The 19,384-nt window shown below is 38.9% G+C and overlaps 1 protein-coding gene across 5 annotated transcripts in view; it reads left to right on the top strand.

The window, feature by feature from the left end:
- The window catches only part of ZFAND6 (zinc finger AN1-type containing 6), a 38,203-nt gene that overhangs the window by 15,936 nt on the left and 2,883 nt on the right, over positions 1 to 19,384 (top strand). For all 5 annotated transcript variants that reach the window (XM_074917038.1, XM_074917034.1, XM_074917037.1 and 2 more), the window contains 3 exons: positions 9,850 to 10,019; positions 11,225 to 11,336; positions 13,502 to 13,602. In XM_074917038.1, coding sequence (XP_074773139.1) covers positions 9,869 to 10,019; positions 11,225 to 11,336; positions 13,502 to 13,602 — 364 coding nt within the window. In that variant the 5' untranslated portion in view covers positions 9,850 to 9,868. The remainder of the gene's footprint in view (positions 1 to 9,849; positions 10,020 to 11,224; positions 11,337 to 13,501; positions 13,603 to 19,384) is intronic.

The raw sequence follows: 19,384 nt of genomic DNA, 5'->3' as shown, positions 1-19,384 counted from the left end.
AGCTAATTAAAATTCTACATAGTGCTGTTTACAAAAACAAATTATAATGTGTTTTGTGCTTACTGTCAGTTGTCAGCAACAGGTGTTTTGTTAACAAGAAGCTGTCTATTTTGGGAACTTGTGTTAAAGCGGCTTTTATCTCTTCTGGGTTTGATATGCTTAAAATAAGTGAAACTTATGCTGTATTGAGAGAAGATTACTTATTCACTGAAGCTCAAAAGAAGCGATTACTGAATCTATATCTATTCTTTCAGTAATTATGTGGGTAATCTTGTAAGTGTTTGAATCCTTACAGATTATTTTTCATCAGTTTGTAAAGCCAAACCTGTTTTAAAATACAGCATCAAAAATAGTTTATGGAGTTGCCCTCCTGCATCCCTTAAACTTTCGTCTGGTATCTAAAGGGAATGTAGAGAATTTTAGAATCTCCTGATTCTAATTTTACACAACCTCTGATTTCTGAAATGGCTGACTTCGTTCTGCTTTCTTTGGCATCGTATATTGTAGCCTTGTCTTGTCTGCTTCAGAGTAGCTTTCTTTTATAGAGCATTTTAAAGAAGGCATTTCTGTAATCTGACAGATTTCAAATAAACTACATTTATAGGGCTGTGTAGAAATACTGAGAACAACATGAGGATTCCTGCAGTCTTTGGCTTAGGCACCTTAATGCCAAAGTACAGCTATGAGATAGCACAAACTCTAGAGGAAAGAAAAGGGCTCCTCGAGCAGTATCGGCAGCTAGTGCAGCTTGATGCTGGTTCAGCTACACATGATGGAAACTGTGGTTTGTACGAGTTGACGTAGCAGACTGCTGACAAGCAATTACTGAGATGGTTTGATTTTTCTAATGGGTGTAACTCCTAAATTTTTATTCCTCTTGAGCAGAGACGCCAGAGCAAGCACTACATGAAAGTATGCTCTTTTATTAGTAGTTGCATGTTCCATCACAAGTGTAACTTCATGTCAGGTTTCTGTGGCAGTCTTGTCGTAGAGACAGCCATCTTCCAAAAATGGACCTGCTGAGCCTGTCTGCCTCTAGCCTTAAATCTTGGGTGATCTGGGTAGGCTAAACTGAGTAAGTACAACCTCACATTTTGGGAGAAAAATGCTTTGGTCTCTCCTCTGGCTTGTGTATGAACATGCAGTGCTTTGGGTAGGACAGCATGACCAGTGGGGCAGCTGGCCAGTGTTGTCTCCACATTCCTCAGATACGCCTCTTGGACTTCTCACCATGACTCTTCCAGAGATACTAGTACAAGAACAGCTTCCCAAAACATGTGACATGTTCTTTTCTCATGTTCACTTTTCTCAGTCTATAATTCACTCAGAAATTTTCTTTGTACAGAACAACTGTACTTACAGTGGTGCTCTCAGTGCTTTTAATGTTTAACTAGTTATCTTTATTGAAGGTCCCTGTTGTGTCTTGCTGTAAACAAGCATGTCCAGCTCCAAGGGTTGTTTGCTGTTTTTTCTCTTGAATCCAAGAAGTGACTTTTGTGGGGTGTGTGTGTGGGTTTGGTTTTGGGGGTTTTTTCACTTGCATTCAGGTTGAGCTCTCCCAAAAGGCAGCTTTGTCATCTTAAATTTTCTGATAGTCACAACTGAAGAGATTGAAACTTTGAACATGCAAGTTGTGTTCTTTCTGAAAGCATCTCTGTACTTCTTTCCAGGATTAACTGGGGTTGCCTACAAATGTGTTGTGCTGCTGTGGAATAAGAAGTAAATAAGAGACTATTAAGTTTTCTAAGAGAAAAAATGATGGGTTTTTTGAATTTCACAAAGTTTGGGTACTGTCATATACAAGGGCCTGATTCTAGTGGTGCTGCAGTACTAGTCTTTTAACAACAAAGAAGTCCAGATGTACATTCTTAAACGTACTAACAATGATAATCTGTGGCATCTTGAGTTGCATTTTGCTGCTTTAGGCTCAAATTGAAATATATGATAAATAGGAGGAAAATTCTTGAAGGCTTTTTACAGAGTACTGCATTTAGTCTTTTAGGTGCTGCAGCAGTTACCAGATGCTCCAGCATAAAGTAGTGGTCATTCCCACAAATCCCCCACCATCCCATAGTGAAAGCTGGTAGCTCTGTGTGGCCGTTTTCTGGAATTCCAACACTTTCATGAAACTCCTTTTGTCTGTACTCTGCCTCTTTGAAATCCCACGTAAACAGAATGTGATTCCTCCAACTAGTCAATAAAGTGTACCTGTTACATTGCTGATTATTTTTTTAAGATTAATCTTCAGTAGAGCAGTGAACGTCATGGAATTGTCCCTTTATTTGGTATGGTGACTATACTAAAAAGTTTGGAAATTAAATAAAAACTTCTTGCTTATACTTCTGTCTTTTTGTTTGTAGACTAAGTATCACTGCAAGTAATTTGATGCATTTGCATGAAGTGAATGAGAGTTTCTGAGGTACCCTGGTTTTACAGCAGTTAATCTTTGGTTCTAGTAATCTATACTTTGCGAAGGTTGAGCGTGGCCACAAGTAGTAATTACAGTTTCAAAGTAACGTCTATTAATAGTGTATGCAGACAAGCATAGAAAGCTGAATCCTTATTAACAGTGATCTTCTTGATACCAGTATAGAATCTGTGCGTCTTTGTTCTTGCCTAGTTAAGAGTAAAGAGGTTGTAGTGAAATGTTCTCTTGTTCCTCGCATAACCTTGAATACAAGAGCAGACAGCTGTAGTTAGCAAGATACATGCTTTAACACTAGAGGCTTTGTCTGTACCAAGTGTTCCTGGGTTGTATCCTGATGTAACATTGGTAGTATGATATCGTGGCTTAGATTAGTTATGAAAGTTGCTAATGTTCCTTCTCTTCCGAAGACCTCAACTCTCTCTTTTCCGTCTGTCGCTTTTGAGATTGCACTTTCCCTAATGTGTGGCTCTTTTTCTCCACCAGTGTAATTCTTTCACAGTCTTTCTGCTGTCTTAAATCTGGGATTTATGCTGTACAGGGAGTATAGGTTTCTTGAGGGTCCTGATTTTATTTATATTTTAATTCTTGTACTTAAACTTGCCGACTACTTAGAATTAGAAGTGAAGAAAAGACTACTGTAACTCTTTCCATCTTTTTGTAAAGTTTCTGCTAGAAGTGTCTAATAAGTGCTTGATTTCAGCCTAAAATAAGTCTATGCATGAAACAAAAATAAAAAGCTGTTCAACAGGAATAGACTGGAACATAAGTAGATATTGGATGACTTGTCAAGTGAGTTGAGAGAACATCTTATGTAAGTCTTTGGTCACTAGTTTGAATGTTTTGTTTCTGATATTGTCATATAAATTCTGCTTCAGTAGTTCAAATTGCAGCTTAAAACTGTATTTAGTTGTGAGCAAGAAGAAAACCGGAGGCCTACTGGAATGAATTGAAAGCATGGATTCTCTTGGTGGTGAGGAAGTTGGATAACTCCTGTGTTTTGAAAAATGCAGCAGCTGTGTGTTCTGCTGCTAAAGGAACAAAGAGGTCACTGCCCTTACGGATCTGCTTGCATAGTTGGTCCTTAACCATATTCACTTTTTTAACTCAAAGCATTCTGATGAAACTGGGTCAGAGTGTAACTACACATGTAGCTATGTGGGCAAATCTGAACCAGCTGTAGTGTTTTAGTCAGGGTGAGCTGTAGATGAAATGACATGTCTGACTGCAACCAGCAGGCTGGGCTGAACTGTAATGACTGAGGCCCCTATTCAAATCTGCCAGTTCTTCTTGGCTCCATAGCAAGTTGCTGGGACATGGTAATGCCTTAAAGCAGCTACGAATGACTGCTCAGTGAATGTAAATTGGGCCCTTTTGGGAGAGAGCAACGGAATAAAAAGAAAACAGGACTGTTCTGTAACTTGCTATTAATTTGTGAGTCTAGTGCTTTATATCGTGAGTAGTGTCCTGCTTCCAGCGGGACACCTGAGCGGCTGTGTCTGCAAATTCTGAAGTGGTAACCTTGAACACAGCCAGTGCTTCGGTAACTTCTGCAGCAAGACTGAACAGAGCTCTGCTCTTAGGCCTTTATTTGCCCTTTGTTTTGATAAGCTTGTAGAGGAATGCAGTTCCTATTTTTGTTTTTTGTACTAACATGCCTTTTCATATAGTGATACAGCTGGTATCGGGTATCTGTACCAGTACATGCTCTAAAATGAAATGTATTTTTGTCTACAGAACTTAATACCTTGCTTTTGTTTGTGCCTGGGATGAAGCTTTATATGCTTAAGCAACACAAATTACCATTTTTTTGCAGTTTCTTCCTTGCTTCATTAGCACAAATGGAAGATGACCATTAGTACTGGTGCTACTTAAATCAGTGCTGAACTGCTTCATTATAAAGGTGATTATGATAGAGGTGGGAATATTTTAATCACTTGTTTAAAAGTTGGGTTCATCCTTTGAGGTGAGTGTCAGCTGAAGTCTGTCAGTGCGTTGGTCTTTGACAGCGAAGGGAGTAGCTTGCACTAAATGCTCTGCTTTTTCTTTGAGAAGCGTTTTCAAAGCTGGCACCAATATGGTTCAAACTGCATCTGGTTTGGTAGTGCAGCTGAAGCAGAATGCTGTTTGGGTGGTCTCTTCTGCTTCAGTGTTAGCATTTGGGAGGGATCCTTCCCATACCAGTCACAAATTTTAGGAGTGTTTGCAGAACATGAGACTGTACTTCAGCTGGGGTAGTGAATGTGAGGATCTGCTCACTTTTCCTACCACAGCTTGAAGTACGAGGAAAACTAGAATTCAAGAGACCTTTTTCTTGCGGGAAGACAGATGAAGAGAAGGCTGGCTTCTGTGCAGAATATTTTTTTTTTTTCCTTGTTGGGAGGGGGGGAAGAGATTATTCCTAAACCTTGTGTGTTTAATCCTGCTAAATGCTGCGCTCTCTGATCTTACTGATTAACATTTGAAGCCTATAAAGCTAGGGTATCAGTTGTTTGAAAGTAGTAGTGTATAAATATTTTAATTAAAAGGAAAGGGGAGGTGGGTGGGTGGGGGGAAGACCAGTATTGCAGTGCCTGCTCTGTGGGAAAGGCATACACAAATATTTTGTTACTCGCTCTGCAGAGTATTGGAAGAGGCAGCTCTTTTCCCAGAGAACCAGATGTCCAAAAGACTTAACCTGCTTTAGTGTTCCTACAGCTTCAGATCTATACATTTTATAATTGGGAATGTCTTTTATATGATTTATTGTGGCTTTTGCTTGGTACAGAGAATAATTTACTCTCTGAGGATATGCACGGGTGAGGGGGGGAATGGTGGGACCTGTAGCAGCAGCAGTAAGAAGGCCTTAGAGATGCATGAAGCTCTCTGTATGAGAGGAGTAACAGGAATGAGTAGACTTTAAGCACTGAATTTGTAGGAAAAGGACTTAGCCTGCAGAGCTGTATGCTACCATGCTTCTAGTGGCAATAAATATTTTTGAGAAGAAAATTATCAGAGGTAATTTTGTCTTGATCTTAGCAGTTTTTAGCTAATACAGAGAGAGGCTGTTTATTCCATAATCTTCATTGAAGTGGATGTTTTGGGGTTGTGTTGGGGGGGGGCTGTTTAAGTCCCTTCTAGTATGCTTCCTTCTCATTAGTGCTCATACAACTGGTTATACAACTATACTGTAAAGCAAGGCAGGAAACATGCTTAAAATATTGTAAGGAGTTTGGTTGTGTGTTGTTTTTTTCTGTAAGATGAATCAATTACGCATTCAGAGTTAACAGAATGACCCTATGAATGTTGTGCAAGCACAGCTTGCGGGGAGCAGGCAGAGCCCAGAGGTATTTCTAGCAGCTTTACAAGCTCCACTTTTTTTTTTTGTGACACCTGAAACCAAGTGGGACATACATGTAGCTGTGTGGATCCCAAGACCTTGCTGTTACTTCAGCTATGAAGTTGCTTCAAGTTTTGTACTGAAGCCAAGTGACCAGTTTTAAAACTATGGATAGGGTATGCACTTGGGATATGTTTTACGTTAGACTTGATGCCCAGCAAGGGCTAGCTGCCCCTAAAAAGGGTTGTCCTATTTTTAACCTTGTCACTTCCTTTGCATTGTATGTCAGTAGAGTTGATCATCTGTCAGATCAGCAAGCTCTTCAGTCCACCAGAATAAATATTCCATTTTTTTCCATCAGATGGATGAACTGATCTAACTCAAGGAAGGGGCAGGGACATGCAGCAGGGGCTGGGGCTGTGGGAGCAGGCTCACCCCTTTCACAGCCCTTCCAAAGCTGCAGTTTCAGTGACAGCCCACCATTACTGGTTATGTGATGGTTGGGCTCAGCGGTACTATGGATCTTTCTCCGTGAGGAATTATGGACAGTTTTGAAACAAAAATCATCTGAAGCTGAGCCAAGAACTGCGGTGAGGGGAGGTCTTCCCTCTCCCCAGAACATCTGTTCAGTGATCTCTTGCTGTTTGTGCTTGCTGAGATGGGGACAGAGCGCGGCTGCTCTGCTTGCGGCCGTTTGACTCCTGCCTGAGCGGTGAGGAAGGAAAGTCCCAGAGGCACAGTGCTGGATCATCTTGGCCTTTACCCTCGCGCAGCAGTGGATGTGTGCAGGAGAGGTGTGTCTGAAGTGCAGTGGCAGGAACCACCAGCACTTGGATCTCTGCTCCCTTACATTTTCAACGCCTGGTTTTGTCCAGTGGTTCTCCTAGTGCTTTGAGCCTGCTCTGCTGCTGAAACAAGTGGTTCCACACATGTCCTCAGCTAGACCCTCTCTCATCCCCAAACAGCACATGTGACAAACCCAAGCTTGGAAATTAGTCTGTGTTAAAACTAATTGGCAAAAGATGGGGTGGTTGGCTTTCTAAGTTTGATCACTTCGATTGGTTTTGGTGCATGTGAGCACTCAGAGGGAGGAAACAGCATGGGAGAGGGAGTGGGGAGCAAAAGCTTATACTGGTTTAGCATTCTGTGGCTTTAGGGTTCAGATGGATCAGTTCAACCATCTCAGCAGCTTACGGGCTGCTAAAATGTGTGTTGTCCCTCCTGGTCACATGTCATCCCTCACATCAGTTCCAGAGTGTTTTCCCCTATGTGTTGTGCTTTGTTTTTTTGTGTGTGTGAACTGATTGAGCTCACTGAACTGTCAGAAAATTTTCTATGGTGTGATGTCCCTTTTTTCCTGGTGGTATTTTTTGGTGGCTCAGGGAACTAACTGGGTGGGTGAGGGTCCAGCTGAGCACTGGAGCTGGTGTGGGGGATTGTGTGTGAGTGCCACCTCCTGAATGCCCCAAGCTATTGTACTGGTTCAACTTCTTTCTCATTTGACTTTATAGCATTGCATCGGTTTGATCCTATCTCTTCTCCATTTTATTCCCCAAATACTAGCAACCGATGAAGGATCTTCCGCTTCCTGTGGCTTTTATTAAAACTCTTCAGAAGAATCCCTGGCACTTCCCCTTGGAGATTTAAGTGCTCTGGAGCCTCATGCCAGTGGCTTGTGCCTTGGCTGGTGGCAGGATCCACTGGTTAATGAACTTGGAAACTGGCTTAGCTGGAACTCAGTCCAGCTTTTCTTGTTTTTCTTCTGGGCATCTTTGTACACCTTTCACAATTTGTTTATTGAATTGGAGCAGACTTTTTTTATGTCCATGTTCAAATTTGTTTGTGATTGCATTAGCACCTGGTCCCTTCAGCAACGGTTGGTTTTGGGAATGAGAAAATTAGCACTAACTGGTGCTTTTAGAGTTGCTGTGTGCTGCTAGAAGCTAATTATTGAACAGAAAAGCAATCACGGTGAATTTTGAAAGTTAGTGTGGTAGGGTTGTAATGTGCTGCTATTTAAAATTAAAAGGATTAATACTTGTATTGAATCTCTATTAGCCCTTGAAATATTCTGTCCAGAGTGTGTGTGTGTGGGGGGGGGGGGGATTAATTAGTCTTTCAATCTTAAACATTCCATGCCAAGAGTGACTTGCGTAATGTTTCACCTTTAAATTGGTTTGAGTTACCAAAGCACAGAAAACTCCTGAAATGGCTTTGCTGAATGTTGGGCCCAGCATAAGAATTGAATTCCCACATGTGCTACTTGCAGCTTCATTCTAAAGGGTTGTGTGGAGAAAGGCAGGAATGAAAGTGCTCTTTCAGCTACAAGTACAGTACTTCACCAAAATCAAATTTAGCTGTCATTTGAGGTCAATGGAGCTTTGTATGTCGAAAGCAAATGTTTCTATATTGGGGTGGGGGGGGTGCAGGCAAACAGCTGAAATAAGCTTAATTGCAGGTCAAAGCTGAATTAGATACTATCATAGATTTTTTTTTTTGTCTCCTGCCTGTGCATCTTCCTTGTTTTACATATTAAATACTTTCTCATCCTTAGAGTAGGGTACCTTATTGCTATGAACAGAAGGCATGACTGTTGTTTCTGTGTTGCTGCTAGTTTTGCAACCAAGAAGTTTGCTTTTGAGGTATCAATTTCATATGCTTTGGGGAAATAAAACCAAAATGCAATGGATGTGGGTGTGAGAGAAGATAAGGGTATTTGTCTAAAACCAAAATAACGGGAAACTTATTTGTATTTGGCTTCAAATACATCTTATGTAAAAGTAAATCTTTTTACCCTGGTGTACTTCTTGCTGTGGTTTTTAATCTAGTTTTATAATTTGGCAATTGGTGAAGTATTCAAATATCTTGAAACTCCTTCCCCTCTGGATTTTCTTTGCTTTGCTTTTGGAATATATACTGATGTTACTTGAAAGATTGATTTATTTTTTAAAAATGTACTAATATTGCTTATCTTTGATTTGACTTTCAAGAAATAAAATTATCCATGCTTCAGCCTAATTTTTAATCAGGAAGTATAAAGTGGTATACCTAAATTGATCTTAAATAATTGATGTCTTGAGATACTTACCTTGTTAATGAGAAGGTGTTTGTTTTCTTTTCAAAACTGATACAAAAAAGGGCAAGAATATATTTATGGAGGGGACAAAAATTGGAAAATTAATATTATCTCACAGAGTGACAGATGTCAATAACTGATTTACAAGTTAGACCATTTGAGAATAGTAGGGAAGCTCAGAAGACTGTTGAAAATGGTAATTTGTTGTCATTTTCTTGTTGTAAGAAGGTTTACAGATCTTTACAAGCCAGGACAAAAAAATGCAAATTGTATAATGTTTATGGAAACTAAACCTAAGGATGTTATATGAGTTGCCTTGATTTTTATGACATTTCTCATTTTTAGTACACTTTCACACAAAATTGATATATAGGAGGTATGTGTCCCTAGTCTTTTTGACTGAAAGGGTGATTTTCTTTTTGCATGAGAAAAAAATCCTTTTTGACTGAAAGGGTGATTTTTTTTTTTTTTCTTTTTGCATGTGAAAAAAAAAAATCATAATACGGGTTTTGTGGTAAGTAGTTGTGTTGTCCTTCACTAATGATGCGGTGACTAAACAGTAACTTGTGAATTCATGTGACTATTGTTAATTATAATTATTATGTAGTAAGTAAGCATGTGTTACCATGTTTGTCTTTCATTTTATAGTTCTCATTCACAGTGTCAGGTGTTCAAGTTTCAAGAAGAGTTCAGAATAGGTGTCCCCCTCCCATACCTCCCCTTATTTTACTGCTAGAAGTAATACTTCCAGAATTTTTTAAGATTACTTTTCTTTGTGGGCTATACATTGACCATAAAATGGTGGGGCTGGGGGGTTTGTATGTATGGGTCATGCAAAGCATACATATGAGACTAATTGTATTATTGGGCAGACTTTATATGCATTTTAGGAAAGAGCATTGTGTTAGATGCAGGATGTCTTTTCTAGAAGACCTTTGGGCTGTAGGAAAGTCCAGATTTTCAAATATCAACTGTAGAAGAATGGTTTTCTCAGGCTTCTAAATACTGGGTTTTATGTATCAATTCCAGGTTTGTAGAAGAAGGGAAAATGGCTCAAGAAACTAACCGTAGCCAAGTGCCTATGCTTTGTTCCACTGGTTGCGGATTTTATGGGAATCCTCGTACAAATGGCATGTGTTCAGTGTGCTACAAAGAACATCTTCAAAGGCAGAACAGTAATGGTAGAATTAGCCCTCCTGGTAAGTAATGCTAACATGTCTGTCTGAACAACTCAAAATGACACAGAAGACAGCAACTTGCTTCCTGATCATGTCCAAATACCAGAAGTATAGGAGCATTAGTGCAAACCATTTTATTCAAGTATTTTACCTTATGGAATGAGCTTGGATGAAATGCTTATAATATAATTGTACTATGATTAATCTGCTCAGAAGTAGACTCTTGCTAATGCCTTTTGTATTAATCTGAGTGTTTCCAATTTGAAGATAGAAAAATACAGAAAAAAATACTATACCAACATACTATTCCTGAAATTACTGACTGTAAAGATAACATTTAGCTTGGGGAATGTTTGTGAAAAGCATTTAAAATACAGGTATTTTAATTCTGCAGCCTGATGCTGAAGGATTAACCTGTAGACACTTTTTCAGAATAGTTTCTCCTAACTTCAGCTAGACACTGTTACTCTTTTGGCCCAGTGCCCCATGTATTACGGTCTTTCCTACAAAGCAAATTTCCCACTGAAATAAGTGCTGTCTTCCTACATTCACTCTAGAAAAAGCTAGAGAGCTCTTCCCCCCCTTAAATTAACAGTACTGCCCTCAAAAAGAGGAAACCTTTGTTCGGTTCACCTGAATGTTTTCAACTTCAGCATGTTCTTCTAGGGGAAGGAGGGTTAGGGACTGCTGCTAAAATGTTTCTTCTGGCTTGGCTGAGTACTGACAGCAAGGAATCTCATGGCATGCTCCTGAAGATTTCCCTCCTTTACTTAATACTAACTTTTAAAATTGAAGCAATAGCCTCCACCGAAATCTGGGGATCTAGGTTCTACATTTCAGAATGGATCCTAAGTTGGCATTAGGATGCTACACCACTGTTTTTCACAGATACATCTTGGTTTGTTAAAAACAAGTTTATCATGTGATGATCCTGCAGTTTATGCTTAGAAAGCTGTTTGTAGATTCTTTAATTAGCAGAAAATACTATTCTAAAGCTCCAGCTTCAGAATCTTATGCTGTGTAACTTCTGGGGGCCTGGGGCTGGAACGTGAGCAAAATATGGCAAAATAATTACTTTTTGTAAAATTATGTTTCATTATGATGTAGGCTGAGATTCAATTACTTTCCTGGCTGGTGTCATGGGAGTCAAAGAATAATTGCATTGTATAACTTTTGTAATCCCAGGAAGTAGTGTAACACATTTTACATTAGTGTCTTCCTTCCAGCAACTTCTGTCAGTAGTATAACTGAGTCCTTACCGGTTCAGTGCACAGAAGGCAGCACCCAGGAAACTCAGTCAACTTTAGATTCTACATCGACTCCATCTATGCAGCCAAGGTAAGCTGTTTCTGTTTTTCTGTCTTTTTACACAAAAATCTCTATCAAGATTGTTAAATTAAATGTACTGATACTGCATAATTAAATGCTAGGACCTGGATTAGGAAAATGTGTAAGATGTGACTGCTAACTTTAAAGCATGGGATCTCACAGTAAATAGTAGCTGATCTGTTAGCTACATCTTGCATTCAAATGCAAATTCATCTTTAGAATTTAGCCTCAAATAGGAACATTGCCAGCTTCATGCTGTTCCACAGAGATTTGTCTGGCTACTCTTCTGACTCCACAAGGTGCAGTTGGTTGTGCATTTACCAAAGGAGAGCTCTTTCCATCTTAGAAATTTGAGGGTTTTGTAAAATGGCAGAAAGCTGCTTACTACTCTCATAAATAAATGTGTGATAATGTGTGAACTAGTTGCTTTGGAAAAAGTGGGGCATACTAGAAGAGAGGAAATGTATCTGAATCTTAGTACAAGTTGTGCTACTGAACTGATTTCTTATTAAGCAAGTAATTTCCAACTGGATGATTCAAGGAGACATAATGTCCTCTTGTAAATCACTCAGACTTACTAAGTGCTCTCCATTTGTAAAAGCTAAATATTTGTTTATATTTAGTAGCTGCATTTCAGAGTGACACAACCAACAGTGACTTAAGTGCTTTGAAAATTTTTGAGTGAAAAATGTTAGTGTGATATACTCTAAACTAACTTGCAGTAATATTAATTCCAACTTTCCTTTAAAAATCAGAATGTAGTAAAACACAGGCCAAGGGTGATTTAATCAGTTATTGTTGGCTGATTCTGTTGCGACTGTTTTCTGCTCCTTAGCTTTTTATAGGAGGTGTTATCTCATGCTTGGATTGTGCATATGAACTGAGAGCTAGGTGCCATGCTTGATGCTACATTTGGTCTTTCCATTTTGGGCTTTCTAATTGGGGTAGAAAATAGCTATCTTACCCTGATACAGCTCTTCTGGTATGTGTGTTTTTTTTTTAAAAAAAAAAAGAAATTATTCATCCAGGCCAATGCACAGAGGTGAACCAATTGCAGTGTCTTGGGTTTGTTGTCTCTCACAACCTTTCTAATACCATGAAAGAGAAAGAGAAGTATTTCTTTGATCACTAGCTTGATTACTGGTTACAGAAGAAATGAGTGGATGCTTGCTGTTAGACTTGCACTTCAAAAAATCAATGTCACTTGTTCTTTTTTCCAAAATAAAAGCAGGGATTCAACTTCAGTCTCTGGTAATACCTCAGAGTTCTGATACTCCAAGGAAATGTCTAGTAAAATGACAGTGCCCTTTTGTAGGTGACCAAACCTGCAGTTCAAGACCTGCATGCAATTCTTGACAATTAAAATTGCAACTCCAGTGCCCTGGTTGTGTCATGGATTACTGGTAGGGCTTTGCTGGTTCATGGGCTGCTGGATAATCCAATTTCTTGGATTTAGAGTGAATCCCTAAGTGGAAAGGGAGAAACAAATTGGGCAAATGGGGTGGTGCCACCTTTCACTTGGGACTTCAAGCCCTATCTTGTTCCGTAGTGTTGCTGCTGGATGAGCATTTTGGCTGAGAATGACTGGTAGTATTGAATCTCTCTCCCATAACTGTCCAAGGAATTAATCTCTGAGTTTTCAGTCAAACTGTGAATTTTAGCAGTGTGCTGACAGGGTTGGGAAGTTCGGTCAGCACTGCTTTACACTGCAGATATCTAAGGGGTTCTGTGTACAGCTGCAGATGCCTTATTTCTGGCAACACTGATGTGCTGCAATTTTCTTGTTCATATCACTGGAACACCAAAAGTAGCTCCTCTACAATTATCTTGCTGACTTATGTTATAAAAGTCCTTGCATATTGGATGTTGCATTGTTGCTTCTGTGTGGAAGGATGGTATGTCAAATTACCCCAAAATATTTTTTTCCCTTTTTATAGTTGAACTGGTTTATTTCATTTACTATGAATGCAAAAATGTTTAACTTTTTCTTCAATTCAGGCTGTCTAGTATTCTTGGATACTGTGACATTTTTTAATGGTTACAGAAACAACTTCAGAGTGAAGAGTTCTGGCATGCTCTTTCATCAAGACATACTCTGATGCATTTCTTTCAGGAATGCTCTATAGAGCATGAACATGCCTCATAAAAATCATAACTTTTTTTTTACCCCCCAGCCCTGTGTCAAGTCAGTCACTTTTAACAGAATCCGTAGCATCATCCCAACCGGATAGTACGGCTGTGGACAAAACAGTACCTGAGACGGAAGATTTGCAAGGTTAGTGCCTAGTTTTTAGACAGAACTTTTACATAATGTTTTTAAAACTTCCAGTGGTCTTAATATGGTGGTCTTGAAGAGATGGCTTGTTCTCAAACCCAAATATTCTGTGAAATCAGAAGACAAAATAAGGATAAATTACTTTTAAGAAAAAGCAAGTCTTAAAGGGAAAACTTTCATGTTTAACTGGTGATTTCACTATCTCCTGTAACAAGTGTGTTAATTGGGGTTGGAAATGCACATCGTGAATCAAATCTACTGTTCTGTCCTTACACCACAGATATTACATGTAAGTAGAGTTTTGAGTAACTGTTACTTCTCAGAATAGTCATTTGCAGCAAATATCACAGTTTATGAGTGTGTTTGTGATGAAGGGTGTTATGACATAGCTATTATAAGAACAGTGTTAGTATCTTCTATAAACATGAAACACCTCTAAAAGAACCTTTCACCTGTGAACTGTAGTGGTGTAATATTTTTATTCACTGAAATTCACTTTATCAAATATAAAATTACCAAACCACAAACTCTGGTTGCTTGAAGAAAAATGGCTGAGTGGGTGATTTAACTTTATTGGCCTAAAATCGTTATTGCTGGTACAATGTAAAGCTTTTTATCTTTTTTTTTCTTTTTATGTGCAGGCTTATAGAACTTTAAAAACTAAAGAATTTTTAATAGTATTTCTTAGGAAAAGGCAAAAATGCCAGATAGGATACAAAATTTGCTCAGACTTGTAATCCGTAAACATTATAAAAGGTATTTAAAGGTAAGTCAGTAAATATTCTGCCTTTACTTCTGCTGACACAGCTAAGGCTGTAGAGGGTAGAGTTATGTTTCTGCAGACTAGTCTAAAGATAGTTTGGTTTTCCCACAGATACAACATGTAATTCCACTTAAAGATGCTAAATATAAGTTATTCCATTGTACCTCTGGTATCAAAGTTCTGCTTTTCAGATACTTTTCTAAACCTGAGCTCTTGCTTTTTATAGGGTAGAGTAGAAGAGTCATTATTCAGCTAATGTGCTGAGCAAGGCCATCTCGGTCACACAAACAGTAGCTGTAAAGCTCAGAGAAAAGGTTTTAATGCTAATGCCAATTTGTATTAGCTTTTGAGATGTCAATTATTAGCAACATGTTTACTCTTAAAAAGATATATTCTAGACTTATGTTCAAATACCTGCTGGTTAGTTTGTTTTCTGGCGCTGAGAGCTCTTGTTGCCTCAGTTTTGACAAGGCACATAAGGCACGCTTTTAATACTGATCAGTGATGTCTGGCCTCGTTGGCCAGAAGAAGAAGTGCTGAAAAGGCTTATGCTTGTTAAGTTCTGTATATTTGCCTAGCAGAGGTAGGCTTCCAAGCTAGATTTTTAGTCGATACACCTCTGAGTAATGCGGATGTGGCTCTACTTTCACCCCTGCTGTGCGGTGTGGGGAACCTGGGATGTGCTGCGTGCCAGCTGTAACCCAGCTCCCATGCAGGTACATCCCTTTCCTCAGAAGTAGAACATCTCGGGCACATGAATATAGCACTGCAGGTTTATGCTGATAGGGATGTGGTATAGATCAGAGAATATAAAGGCAGCTTCTGTAAGCTGATCTTCTCACTAGCCTGTTTTTTCTTCTTCTTCCTGTTAGTCTCATGATTATTTGTCTTCAATCCAGTGCCTGAATTAGTCTGTTTACATACGTATCTTACTCACTTGGTTTAGCTGTAAGATGAAACTCTAGGTTTGCAGCATCTACTGTCTTTTCACTGGGAGGTGGGTGGAGTGCTTTATTATTTTAAAATAATCTTTGATTGCACTGTGAGGTGACTTGGGCCTGTGAAAAGACTTTTCCCAGCAAGTTTTTAGAGGAATGTCTCAACCATTTGGAAAAATTTTATGCTCCTTCTCATACTCCATCTCTAAAGCTAATTCTCCCTATGAGAAGATAAGAAAGGTTTCTCAGCTAGAAGCTTAGATTTCAGGGACATGCGTGCATTTTACAGTATGTATTTCAACCTGTATCAAGTGTTCATAGTACTCAGCTGTGTCGTGTCCCTTTCTCTGTACCATAGTGATTTCTAAACTAAGAACACCGCCACCATGTAATTGCAGTTATAAATTACAATCGCTATTTATAACTCACTGTGGCAGGGTCAGCCTTGTTTCCTGGAGAGTTGCTTCTGTGTTGTACTTTAACTGAAAATGATAGAAAACATAGTGTTTCCAGTTTTAAAGTATTTTGCTTTTAAAGTGTAAGCTTGGAAAGAAAGCAGCTTATAAATGAATGCTAAGTGGATTTCACTGAATTGTTCTCACAACTGTGCATCCTAAAGTTTCTTTTTCTCCCCCCATCATTCAGAATCTGAATTTTAGGCTGCTGCCAAGAATGTTAGAGAAAGTGTGTGTATCAATTTTTTTTCTTTAAATGCTACAAAGCCAGACAATACTAAATAAAAGTCACAGAAAAGTAGTACTTGGTCTCAGACTGAAGAGATTACATTGCTACTTCTGTTGATGTAGGAGAGAGAAAAAAGATATTTTGTCTGTTTTGATCATTTGTTCAGTAGTTGATAAAAATTTTGCTTCCCTGCAATGTCTGTTCTGGCACAAATTGTTCTGTGCTACTTGTATAATAAGTTAGTCTGTATTTAGTTGAGGTCTGCTTGCCATTTAACAAAATTTACTAGGCTACAGTAACAATGACTGAAAGATAGGGTGAATAGTTAAGATTTCTTAGATTACTGTTATTTTTTAAAGCAGACAGATAAATGGGGCTTGAGCTCTGTGCACACAGTCCTTGCTGTTTGCAGACAAGCTAAAAGAGATAAAAATCCCAAAGAGCAGTTCAGATTTCTTTGTCTTCATTGGAGTTATGCATTACAAAATAATAGAGGAAAACTACACAATATGTTAATATGTCTAGATTTTGCATTTAGTGATTTTGTGATAATGCTTGTAGCTATGGAAAACTGCAAAAAGCCCAGATGCTAGATAGGGGATAATAGAGTATTTATTTTTCACTTTAATGTTCTTAAATATTCTGAACATATCATTAAAGATGACCTAATAAAATCTCTCATTAAGGTACAATCCAGCTTTTCTAGTAGCTTTCTTCTATTCTGAGCAACTCTCCAACTCATTTTAGATTCCCTCATGGGCTGTTGTACTTTTTGCTCAACGTTACAGCCCTGTTTGGATTTGCCAGTCAGGATTCCTTATTTGATAGCCAGGAGATTAACGAGGCTGCCTCCTGGCAAGCCTGCAAGCGGGTAAAGAGGCACTTCACTTCTCTGGGAGTAATGTGTATAAAACCATCCGGATTCGTGCTTTATATTTCAGGGAGGTTTTAAAAGGTAAATGAAACTTGTCATGGAATGCAGGAGCACTCTACCACATAGTTTATGGAGCTCTTACAACTCAAGAATGTAGAACTAAAAGTATAAATTGTCTTCAGGGGTGGGCTCTTGGCTTCCTTGAGGCTGAAAACTTCTGAGTGCCAAAACAGCCACTCTGATTTTTTTTTTTTTCCAAACTCATTGTGAATCGGAGAGTTCCATATATTAGCATTGCAAAATGTGATCAGTTGTGTAATATGTTGTGGTTACTATTGTGAAAATCAAAATAAAAATTTAAGATTTGAATAACTAGCTAAAAAGTACACAACACTTCTTCTGAATGAAGTCACCTGGTTTTGCACTCATCTAGGTTTTCGGTGAGGTAAAACATTTTAATTCAGTCATTGCTGACTAAATTTAAAAAACTTCTTACTAAAACAAGCAATTTGTTACAGAATTTTACATGGTGATAACCTGGAGCTAAGGTGAATGCTCTTGAACTAATGACATCAACTTCAGGGGACCTTATCAGAGCTAGCTCAGTAGAGAGTACTGGAAAGGAATTGATGGATGCTTTGGATTTTTGTGACAGTATCAGGGGTTTGAAGGTAGAGTATGATTATGATACGAGTGTAGAAAACAATGTAGGATGTCCTGATTTACTGGATTAATGTATCAGGGAGAGGAAACTTTCGTAAGGAAGATTTAAATCTAAATTCTGTAGGTAAGTGTGCTCATATTTAAAATTTGCCTCTTCCAAACTCTGAAACAGTGTATTTTAGGCTGATTATTACTTCAGCTTAGTGTTAGAATGTTAGGAAGTAGTGATTTACTTTCCGTTTCTCTGGAGGAGTGGGTATTCTCCCTAGGTCTGGTCAGATACGTGTAAGAGGTAAATGCATCTGTTCATACTCTTTCTGTGGGAATGAGGAATGTTTTTCTTTGAGAAGCTCTGCTTAGAAATGCCGGGTTGACAAAAATAAAACATCCAGAGTAGGGTAGATGAGGTGTTGGGAGTCTTGTAGCAAATGTGTGGAGTGAAGCTCAGTGGTGTGCCTGCAGGGATTCAAGGACTGGACTGTGCTTTGTCTTGAGGGTGCTGTTTTCATGGTTGGTCAGAGTACGCTGAAGTTCAAGCAGGGTTGACACAAGCAAAGCCACAGCAAAAGCTTCTGCCTTTAGGAGGAAATCCAGGCTCTGCTTGTTTTGATCAGCTAAGAACATGCTTTGTGAAACAGGGAACTTCTAGCAGCCAGCCCAACTTGTCAGCTCCAGAAAAATGAGTGTGTTCATGCTTTATTACTTTTTGGTTAGTTGGCAGCTTGTACCGGTGCTGCAAGTGCTTCTGTTCTCCAGTTAAAGCCTAGTTGGGGCTGGGGGGAGGGAGGGAATCAGTTCAAGCAACGCAGGCAGCAGCATCCCGGAATCCAGACAAAGTACAGCAGCTGGGAGTGGCTGCAACATGTTTCCTGTGAGCTCCAAGCTGGGTGGTATTGCGTCTTACCTGGCTTTTTTCTATTGCGTTCATCACAGCTGGTTTGTAGATGGGGCACTGAACACTGACACTTTGTCATCTAATAGGTGACCTAGAGGCTAGGATATTCACAATTATTATAGAGGATTTTGAGTCGAATGCCTGGCTTCTATGCAAAGAAAATTGAGATCTAAAATTTATGGTTCCTACAGTAGATAAAGTGACTTGTGGTAGCAGTAGAAGAATCTTCCCACTCGGTTCTACAGTGAGCAGCAGCCCTTAAATATTTTTAAACCTTTTTAATGTGAGAGCCATACGCACAAAGAAATTTTAAGCATGCATGCAGAGCCTTGTTATTCAGGGAAGAGTGCCAGTTTTTCCTAAATTTGGCTAATAGTTATAGAGGCTTTTAGTAAAACTTACATTGAGGTAACTGGATTTTGCTACAACAGGAAATGCGAACTTAATGTTAGCTGCTAAAGGCTAATTCATGGCATGAAGCTTTCTTAATGAATTAATAAACACTGCAATGTCTATTCTGTGTAACACTGCAAGAGTTCATTTGAGTAAGTCTTCTTCTAATACTTACCTCACATCTTTTAATCCTTACTACTTTTGATACTTAACCTTGGCAACCTTTGGATAGTATCTGTCCACTCAGAGATGTGCCCGTTTAGCCATTTAAAGCCATTGAACCTTTTTTGCACACTATCACTTCATATAAATTTCAGGACCAAGAAAAGCTTTGCTTGTAACACAGGTGGTGTTTTTTAAAGGATTTAATAATGTGTAACAGTCTTATCTTTTTATCTTTGCTAGCTTAACCTTTGGAATATACTGTCCACTCAGGCAAAGTCTTTGCTGGTGGTCAGGTATTTTGCTATCCATTGACGTTGCTCGGTACAGACTACAATGTTTTGATACATTGCAAAAGTGGAACATGCCCTTTCCTTTCCAAAAAAAAAATCAGAATAGCAGCACAGGAA

Source organism: Athene noctua, chromosome 13 (genome assembly GCF_965140245.1).
Source record: "Athene noctua chromosome 13, bAthNoc1.hap1.1, whole genome shotgun sequence".
In the NCBI taxonomy this organism is placed as follows: domain Eukaryota; kingdom Metazoa; phylum Chordata; class Aves; order Strigiformes; family Strigidae; genus Athene; species Athene noctua.
This window is presented reverse-complemented; position numbering and strand designations above follow the sequence as displayed.